Source organism: Propithecus coquereli, unplaced genomic scaffold, assembly GCF_000956105.1.
Source record: "Propithecus coquereli isolate 6110/MARCELLA unplaced genomic scaffold, Pcoq_1.0 Scaffold83, whole genome shotgun sequence".
Classification (NCBI taxonomy): domain Eukaryota; kingdom Metazoa; phylum Chordata; class Mammalia; order Primates; family Indriidae; genus Propithecus; species Propithecus coquereli.
This window is the reverse complement of record NW_012154507.1, coordinates 5,431,704-5,442,121: the sequence shown is the minus strand read 5'-3', so window position 1 is coordinate 5,442,121 and position 10,418 is coordinate 5,431,704. Positions and strand designations below refer to the sequence as shown.

The 10,418-nt window shown below is 33.4% G+C and overlaps 2 protein-coding genes across 2 annotated transcripts in view; one reads left to right on the top strand and one right to left on the bottom strand.

Annotated features, from left to right (window-relative positions):
- The window catches only part of GPR137C (G protein-coupled receptor 137C), a 70,467-nt gene extending 64,024 nt beyond the window's left edge, over positions 1–6,443 (top strand). The window contains exons 5-7 of the mRNA XM_012663824.1: positions 2,239–2,364; positions 2,531–2,649; positions 3,625–6,443. Of these exons, the coding sequence (XP_012519278.1) occupies positions 2,239–2,364; positions 2,531–2,649; positions 3,625–3,802 (423 nt within the window). The 3' untranslated portion in view covers positions 3,803–6,443. The remainder of the gene's footprint in view (positions 1–2,238; positions 2,365–2,530; positions 2,650–3,624) is intronic.
- A 3,580-nt stretch (positions 6,444–10,023) lies between these two features.
- The window catches only part of ERO1L (ERO1-like (S. cerevisiae)), a 50,628-nt gene continuing 50,233 nt past the window's right edge, over positions 10,024–10,418 (bottom strand). Inside the window, exon 15 of the mRNA XM_012663745.1 lies at positions 10,024–10,365. Within this exon, the coding sequence (XP_012519199.1) occupies positions 10,305–10,365 (61 nt within the window). The 3' untranslated portion in view covers positions 10,024–10,304. The remainder of the gene's footprint in view (positions 10,366–10,418) is intronic.

The following is a 10,418-nucleotide window of genomic DNA, read 5'->3' as shown; positions in this document are numbered from 1 at the left end:
AAATAAATAAATAAATAAATAAAATAAAAGTACATTTGGGTGCCTAGATCATTTTGTCATCAACATAATGGCATCAATAGGGAACTAACATGCACTCTCTAACAGAATGAAAGCAAATAGCATAGGAACTGTATTTCTATTCTAATTTTGAATCAGAAATTAAGTGTATCAAATGAACAAATGCTTCTATTTTCCATTCTTTTCTCATTGAGTCTAAACTACTTCTCTGATAAACATCAATTAAAGTTCAGATCTTTTGCCAACTTGTTTATTCATATATTACTTAAGGGAGTAAAGTAACCTTGGCAGTACAAAATCTTCTTCCAGCTGCTATTTGGCAAGTTGGCAAAGGATTTACACATATTAACTTATGCATATTAATCACAAAAGGTTCTAGGAATAGGAATTGTAAAGCAAGATAATCAAGAGTTTATTTCAACAGGTGCCCACCTAATGCTTTCTAGGAGTGCATTGCAAGAGGTGACAATATTCTATAGGGATGAATAGCTTGTTGTGACAAATGTGCAGAATATCAAGATGATAATTTTTATTTCTTTTAGGGTATGTCTCTGTGCCAGACCGTCGTCGTAGGCTCTATAGTCATTCTTCTCTACTCCTCCAGAGCGTGTTATAATTTGGTGGTGATCACCATATCTCAGGATACATTAGAAAGTCCATTTAATTATGGCTGGGATAATCTTTCAGATAAGGTAAGAACCTACCACATATTGTCAATCTAACAATGTGATAATTAAGCCACCCCTCAACTAGGAGAACATTTTAATGTTTGACTTACAAACGCTTTTATGGAATCTTTGTCTACACTTAGTAATCACACTGAAAGCTCTATATTTAAAAATCCTTATTTACGTGTGACACTTGACATCATTCTTCAGAGAGAATTTCTAAAGAAATATTTTCTTTTCTTTTGTAAATAATAAGAGTGTCATAAACCTATTGGTCATAAATCTGTTTTACTAATTTTTTAATGGTGGTATTTAAATAACTGTAGATAAGTTAACTGTCTGTCATTAGCCAGTGAATACGGGTCTTTGTTAGGATGTCTTTAATTTGTTAGGATGAAATTAACTCTCCCTTACCCAAGAACTACATATAACCTTAATATTCTGTTCAGTCTTAGACGTTTAAATATTGGCTTTCATAAAAATCTGGCATTATCGGTCTTGACAATGGGAGAGCAGTCATAGTTCCTGGATGTCCAAGTGTTTTCTATATTAATTTCCAGTACTCTAGCTATGTATATTTAACTTCTCAGCATTCTCCATCCCCTTTCTGTAGTTTAACATAGGTATATATCATATCTTTATAGTAATTTAACTTTGTACTGAATTTAAGTCATCCTGGAATACCATTTTTCATTTACCTTTCTAAGAAGAAGCAATTTTCACATGTGGTTCCATATGGCAGATTCTTTTCACTCCTTTTCTTATTTCCCTTACCCAATATCTGGTAGAATAGAAACAAACTCAAAATGTAGATTGGGCCCAAAAGCATATTTTAAGTAGCAGTGGAGCTGAGTGACTTAACATGTTACATTTCTCTACAGGTATAACTCAGTAAGTGTCATTATTTTGCCTATGGAGCAGCTGGAACAGTCCTCCCTAAAAGTAACTCTCTTTAGGCTGGGGCGCTGGGTCTCATGCCTGTAATCCTAGCACTTTGGGAGGCTGAGGCGTGAGGATCACTTGAGGCCAGGAGTTCAAGACCAGCCTGAGCAAAACAGTGAGACCTCCCCTCTCTGCAAAAAATAGAAAAATTAGCCAAGTGTGTTGGTATGTGCCTGTAGTCCCAGCTACTCAGGAGGCTGAAGTGGGAGGATCACTTGAGCCTGGGAGTTTGAGGTTGCAGTGAGCTATGATGATGCCACTGCACTCTAGCCTAGGCAACAGAGCAAGACCCTGTCCCCCCAAAAAAGTAACTCTTTTCAGACTATTGAGCCTAAAATATGAGATCACTCCATTATTATCCATATATTAAAATTAATTTCATAAATTGATGCATTGGGAAAGTTAACAGCTTTTTAGTCTACTTAACATCAAAGCATTTTTATGTCCCTTCAAGGATATTACATGAGAGACCACAAAATGTAAATGTTTAGAGTTATGTGCTTGTAGTTGATACATTTTAACTTACCCAGCCTGAAACAACTTAATTGTGTAGGGTGATTGCTTATACATTAAATAGATGTAAAAATTCTCTGCCATACTCTATTTACAGGCCCATGTAGAAGACATAAGTGGAGAAGAGTATATAGTATTTGGAATGGTCCTTTTTCTGTGGGAACATGTGCCAGCATGGTCAGTGGTACTGTTTTTCCGGGCACAGAGATTAAACCAGAATTTGGTATGATATCATAATATTCCCCAATGCTTGTTTTCCTTATTTTTAAAAATTATAGAATATTTACATTGATTTTTATTTTTAACAAAGCATAAGACTTCATTATAGATTCTAGCCTTCTTTCTTAGTGGAAAAGTTAACCTTCATATTGCTAATACTTTGTTCACAGGCACCTGCTGGCATGATAAATAGTCACAGTTATAGTTCCAGAGCTTACTTTTTCGACAATCCAAGACGATACGATAGTGATGATGACTTGCCAAGACTGGGAAGTTCAAGAGAAGGAAGGTAGATGTAACCAAAGTCTCTTAGCCTGAATTTGTAATAAAATATATTTCAAATCTAAGCTTTAACCCAAATATGGCAAAAGGTGATTTGGTGATACAGGTCAATAAATAAGATCTGTCATATTGGAGCTTAAAGCAGTAGATCTTAAACTCATGGTGGGATCCACACTGTAAAGAACTACCATCTGACTCACAGCCTATATGCCTTTGGGGGTAAAATGATACCATTTCATTTCAGGATCCCTTGTTGGTTAGGAGCTGATGGGGGTAGGGGAGTGAGCAGGGCAGGAATACTGTTATAGTAATTATGTATCTGTTTCTATATCTCCAGTGCTATTCAAAATCAAGAAAAACCCTAGATAAAACTCTTGCAAAGCTTAAGTGCCATAAGAAATCTTCCCATGCCCTTCTTGTTCCAAAACTATTGCAGGTCCTTAACTAGTACACTATTAATATTAGCTGTTATTCAGGGCAAAGACAAAACCTTAATACCCACCTACAGATTGCTTTCAGCTTGATATAACTTTTTCTGTTAACTTCATCTGAACAAGTTAAACTCAGTTTTTTAGCCTATTTTTAATCTGTAAAATAGGAATAACAGAACCTATCTCATAGAATTGTTGTGAGGATTAAATGAGTATATATGTGTGTGCATACTTATATATATGTGTATCTTGGAATAGAGCCTAGCATGTAAGAACTATATTTTTACTATTATTATTATCTGAGCATCAAGTTCTACCAGTTCTGAGCGGCATTTACTGATTCTTTTGTCATATATGTGATACAGAATCAAAGATATTAGATGAAAGTCATTAAATTTTGTAGAAAGGCATTATGTTATTTGGCAAAGAACATAATTTAATATATTTGATACTAACTGTATTACAAAATTCATTGAAAATGTTAAAGATTCCAATGTAACTTCTTATATTCTTATCATAGTCCTATGGCTTCTTTGCATTTTTTCTTACAGTCTACCAAATTCACAAAGTTTGGGCTGGTATGGCACCATGACTGGGTGTGGCAGAAACAGTTATACAGTCACTCCCCACCTGAATGGACCTATGACAGATACTGCTCCTTTGCTCTTTACTTGTAGTAATTTAGATATAAACAATCACCATAGCTTATATGTGACACCACAAAACTGACACCATTACCAGGTTGCAATTATTGTTTTTTATGAATGTGTATATTTAATGTGTTTAAATTCCATCTGCATAAACATTCCATTATCTGTTGCAACAAAAAAAACAAAATCTGGAAATGCGGCTGTGTTTGGTGGAGAACACAACTGTTACTTTTGACCTCCTAGTAAAATGAAGTAAAATGGAAAGTTTGGAGTAGGAGAAAAGAGAGATTAGATCTTAAGGTACTTGATGGCCTCCAAACATCCTGACTTTGGAACATCAAACGCATATTTGCATATTTGCACTTTTATCTTTGTTCTGAAAAGGTACACTGCATTCCCCAAAGTCATAAGCCAGTGTTCACACTGGAATACTGTATTGTGCACCAAATTGAAAGGTAATTTTCCTATGAAAAGCAAAGTCTGTATATTCAGTGGTGTACTCTATATGGAATTTTTACCCAATAAAAATTTTTTAGTGTTAACAGTGCACAGAGTTAAGGCATAAAAATGTATCTTCCTTTAAAAAAATCTACTGAAAATATGTAATCATTGAAGACAGTTCTTTTAAGCATGATTTTAAAATACCAACTGAAATTATTCAAAGAATCATTTTAAAGAAACGGTAGTAATCCATTACAGTGATGACCAGCAGTGTTCTTTGGAAAGCCACAATAATTTCAAGAGGAAGATATACCAGTGAAAATTGTGTGGCTACTTTGAGTAGAATTGGTCAAGTGATTATTTTGTATAATTAAGATATATATAGTAGTTTAAGCATGATTCTTCAAGAAAGCAATAGTGATTTTTGTATAGCGAGATTTGGGTTGAAACTTCTTGGGACTAAACAAGTTTACAGATGCATTTAAAAATTATTCATAAAATGTACAATTCTAAGTTAAAACACAAATACATTTTCAAAAGCATTTGATTTATCTGAAGCAAGATATAGCTGGTCTTACCTATTGAATCAGGATTGTCCTCAGGTAAATTAAATCATGATATGTTATTGCAGTGAACTCAAGTGCAATACTTTGTAAGACAAATAATTCCTCCTTTAGTTTTCACATTTGTTACCTTATATATGGACAAAGCCAAGTTAAATTGATTTCAAATTAATTCCAGCATTAAATAAGCAAACTTAAGTAAACGTACAAACTAGGTAAGTATAAAACCACAGGTTAACAATATTGGAATACTCTTAGAATTACATTAAAACTGTCTTGAATGTTCTATCCCAAATCTAAAAAAAAACATGGTAGGCTAAAACAATACAGAATTTTAAAATGCACTTTCTACCAGTGTCTATATGAAAAGAAGTAGATGCTGAATACCTCAAGATGCCAAGTGAACAGGCAACATTGGGAAGCTGTAAGAACGTGCTTGAAGATGACTAACTATATACAATTGACTGCTGATCTATTTCTCCAGAACTGGAACTGATACAACTATCCTTTTCTGGCTTTTACTTTGATTAGAAAGTTGTTTTATTTCTACTCTTAAAATATACTTCAACTTTTTAATAACTAATGTAGTAACTTCACAAAAGTGTAACAGGTGAAACCCTAAAGAAAAAATGAAATTGTTAATGCTTTCAATCTTTTGGGAGGCTGGTACATAGCCAAATAAATTTCTTCTCTTTACAAAATGACTTTAAATTCAATCATAAGCATAGACTTATCAGTTATAAATATTACTTTGGGTTTATTTATAAGCTCTCTCATTGTAACCAAATTATTTAAAAATTTATAGTACAGAAGTTAACCTTGGCATTAACATGACAATATAACAGTATATTTTTATTACAACTTCAGTTGTTAGATTTCGTTTCAGAATGCCAACTATTTATTTTGCTAATAATGGTAGGTCTCTAATATCTAGAGCTATCAGAAAATATCTGTGTTATCTTTGTTAATCCTTGGGGTTCAAGGTAATAGTTTTTCTAGTAAGGCTTCCCTAGATAATGTTCCTATTTGACCAGATAAACAAAGATTACCTTTTAAAAAAATTTCAGATAAAATAATTTGGTTCTCTTCAGCTGCATTAGTTGATTCTTCCAAATTAAAGATTTATAAGTTTATTGTTATCACTGACTAGGGTACCTAAATTCTTGCATTTGTCTCCTTATACACATCTCACATAATACATCACCAAAGACAAAGAAAGATAAACTCTGGCCCAATTTTTGCTTAAAAATTCCAAAGCACTAGGAGCACTTTACATTTGGTCTTGAAAGAAGGAGTTGTTTATAAAATCAAAGGGCTACCGATTCCCTGTTCATCCTGCACTGAAGCACATGATGACAATTTCAAACCTTCCTTTTCAGTTCATTAATTAGAAAAGTGAATTTCATTACTTAAGTGTATAATTCTACAGTGATTAGCAGTATTTGTTTTTATCATTTCACTTGGGTAGCCATTAATTTTGAAACTCTTACCACTCATTGTAGCTGGTTGTAGTTTTATGGAAGATGTAATTTATAGCTAAAGTGGCTTTTTTATGCATAGCTGCCCTTTTTTATTGTTTAACAGTGTTTCTCAGCTATATAATCAGTTTCAAACTGGTTGTAAAAGTATAGCTGTGGCCAATGAATGTATTTATTTGTTGTTTCACTAAATTGTAACAAAACACTACTGTTCAAAATAAAAGTGTTTGTGCTTTTATTTGGAGCTCTGGTCTGGTTTTCTTAATCTTTTATTGGACTACACTGAGTTTCTATCACATAAGGATAAGAAACCGAGTGCCACCACAAAAAAGAGAAAAAAATCAGTAGTTACAAATGATAGTTTGCTTTCAGTGATCTCATAATTACTTGCATCTGGATGTCATATCACTTAATATTATACACCAATTGGATATGAAGTACCATACTTTTTACTTTAAAATACCAATAATGTTATTAGGTAGTACATGTTTATTCAAACGTTAAGCTAAGAAAAATCATTGTATGAAATAATTTATAACACCCCTTTCCTTCCCCTTAGAATCTTAAATAGGAATCACTTTCTAGGCCATAATCCTGAGCAGCTATTCTTTGATTATTTCAGAAATTCCTCAATGATGCTGCCTTTTCCCTTGAAAGAAGAGTTCCTTTTTTCCCCACAGTAGACTCCTTTCATGACCCACCAAAAACCACACCAAATTTTGAATACAATTTCAGCTTTATTGACCCCCTAAAGTCTATTAAGTCCTTGGGAGTCTACTGACCCTTGCTACAAAGTGAAAGAAACGAAGGTACTTGGAGTGAAGGTAGGAACTCTAATAAAGCTGTCACTTTAAAAGCAATTTATTCAACAAACATTTATTAAATGTTCATATGCCAAAAACTATGCTATGGAGATGCAAAAATAAAGGAAGTTCCTTTTCCTGCCCTTAAGGAGCTCACATTCTAGTAAAGGAGACTTTAAAAATTAAAAACAATACAGTACAATAAGTGACATACAATAGAGGTAGGTTGTAATTACAGTGGTGACACAAAAGAGGGAGTTAGATATCTGACTCTCCTCAAATGGAGCAAGGGAGATTTCACAGAGGAGATGCTTATGTTGGACCTGCAAGGATATAAGAATTTTCCAGGTGGGGAAGGATGGCTAGGGCACTCAATGCAGCGTACAGTATTTACCAAGGTGTGGAGACCTGGCCCTATGGGCCATTTGACTAACTTTAAGTCTGTTTTTATCAGACATTGGGTGAGGGAAAAACACCAGAGGACTCTGTACCCCAAGCAAAGGAGTTTGGCTTTCTCTTGAAGGTTCATGAAATCACTATGGGGTGTTAGGCAGGGAATTAACATTGTCAGAGTGTATCTAAAAGCCTACTCTGGTAACCCTGTAGAGCAAGAGAGGAGATAAGCTGGGTATAAAGAGACAGGTTAGTGTAGTACTTCAGGTAATTGCAATGAAAATGGAAAGAGTGATGTATCAGAGAGGCAGAGATAAAATAAGTAGAACTTAGACAATTGATAGGGCGAAGGTAGAGGAGAGGAGTGAGCCTAGAAAACTTCAAAAATGATGGTTCTTGAAATTAACTAAAGTAAGGAACACAGGAATTAGACTAAGTTTTGGGGAGAATGACTGCTAAGACACACACAGGCGTCTGTGGGACAACCAAGTGCAACAGGCAGATGGATTTAGAAGTTTGGGCTGAAGACAAGATTTAGGAATCATTGCATTGGAAATACCCAAGTGAGAAGTGGTGTAGTGATCAAGAGAGTAAGAATGAATGCCTCTGGAATAACTTTAAGGAATAAGTGAAGAGGCCAAAAGGGGGGGTTCAGGAGTAAACAAAATGTAAGGAACCAAGAGCATAAAGATTTTTAGAAAGGGTTGTCAACAGTGTCAAATGCAGAAAAAATTCAAGTAAGAAATGGCTTATGAACTGAACTGTAGATTTAGAATTAAGATTTTAGACTTTACAGGAAGGGATTGTCAAGAACTACAAGGACAAATGCCAGATTTTAGTTAAGGAGCAAGTGGAAGGTAACAAAGTGAAGGTGGGGATATTCTTTCAAAAAGATTGGTTATTAACAAAAGGGAAGGGAGGCAGCATAAGATGAGAGTTAGGTATACACACAAAATTACCATTTAAACCATCTACCATATTTTCATAATACTACAAATATCCTTAAACTTTTACATATAATGATCACTTCATAGTACTTCATAGTCTCCAAGAGGATTTACTTAATTAGTGGGTTAATGGCTTTCTTTTCCTGTCCTATTCAGAGAAAATGAGGGGGGGAAGGAAAATAGGGCACATAATACTAAACTTAGTTCTGTGATTATTCATTTAAAATATACTGAATACATATGCATACATTCATTCAACAGATATTTATTGGATACTAACTATGTGCTTGGCACTGTACCAAGCCTTAGGGACAAAGAGAAGAAAAAGTATACAGCAGTGTAAAGTGACATTTCTAAACCATTATATAAATAAACCCTGCTTTACTAATAATGTGGTATCTGAACATGTTATACTCAAGATATATATAAAGAGGGCACATAATTTTGAGGTATACAATTTCTTTTCCCCTACAATTATCATGTGATATAAATTCCTAACCCTTCAAATATTTTCATCATTGAAGAGCATCCACTAATGAAAACCTCCTAAAAGTATAGTTCAGTTTTAGGGAGGCAAAGGAAATGAACTTCATGTATAAAAAATTAAATTTAATCTGGGCATGGTGGCATGCACCTATAGTCCCAGCTACTCAGAAGGCTGAGGCAGGAAGATTGCTTGAGACCAGGAGCTTGAGTCCAGCCTGGGCAACACAGCAAGACCCTTGTCTCTAAAAAAATTGTTTTAATTAAAAAATTAAAAAATAAATTGCTTGCCCCATGACTATCAATCAGATCAAGCATAAAAAGGGCAACAAAACTGAAAAAGAACTTTAGATTGGAACTTGAAATGATTCTTTATTCTAAGGCTTATAGTATTATAGTTCCGGATTTGTGGGATTTTTTTTCCTGAGAACTAATTTTTAGAAATTATTCAGTATAACACACTAAAGTATTTAGGGTCAAAAGGGCATGATGCTTGTAATTGGCTTTCAAATGACTGAGGAAAAAAATCGCGTGTTTGTACATATACGGAGAGCATGAAAGATAAACAGATACAAACAATTGGTGATTCTGGGTAAAAGAGTTCTTTATACTACTTTTGAAACTTTTCTGTGAATTTGAAATTATATAAAAATAAAAAGTTTCCCATAAATTTTATTCAATATTAGGGAAAGTATTCTGAGAATAAATATATAATCTATTCAACTTTTCACAATGTTTAGAAATCCCATATGCCTTTGAGTTGTAATTGTACCTTTCTACACACAAAACAACCCAATCAAAATAGCAATATAATTTTAAAAGTGACTTGTTTCATACCAATGTATTTTCGGGTTGCCAGACAAACCACAAGACTCCCAGTTAAATTTGAATTTCAAAAACATAATGAATAATTTTTCAGTATAAGTATGTCCCGAATATTGCATGCAACATACTTAAATTAAGAAACTAGTTGTTTGTCTGAAATTCAAATATATCTGGGCATTCCTTATTTTTATTTGCCAAATCTAGCAACACTTAGGGTATTGAAAAATTCTAGGTTGTTAATTATGGATCATTCATGAGTCTCCTTAGCATTTTCCTATTAAATGTTTGTCACATTTGCCATAGTTTTATTTATATTACGTCTTACACAAAACTCTAGTTTGAGAGACTTAAAACATAATTCGCTTAGTTTTATTATATATGAATTTGATAATCCTGCTTTTACTCAATATTAAATTTTAAAATTTGTACCACATTATTAAAGTATTACTTTTACTCACAATAGTATTATACATAGACTTACCACAATTTAAAAATTTTGTTTACTTAAAACAATATAATTCTCCTTTTACAAAAGCAACTTTATATAAAATGTTTGGCTTAAGACTATCATTGCTGTTATGCCTTTGAATGAAATTCCACTCTTTGGCCTCCATTGTCCAGAAACAGGCACATTTCAAGTTGTTTTCTTTAATGAATATTTTGTAACAAGTTCCTGAAGTTTTCTAATTCTTTCACACTTGTAGATATTCTGTAATCAAAAAATATTTCACTCAGAAATCGTCTTAGATAAATTTTCTCTGT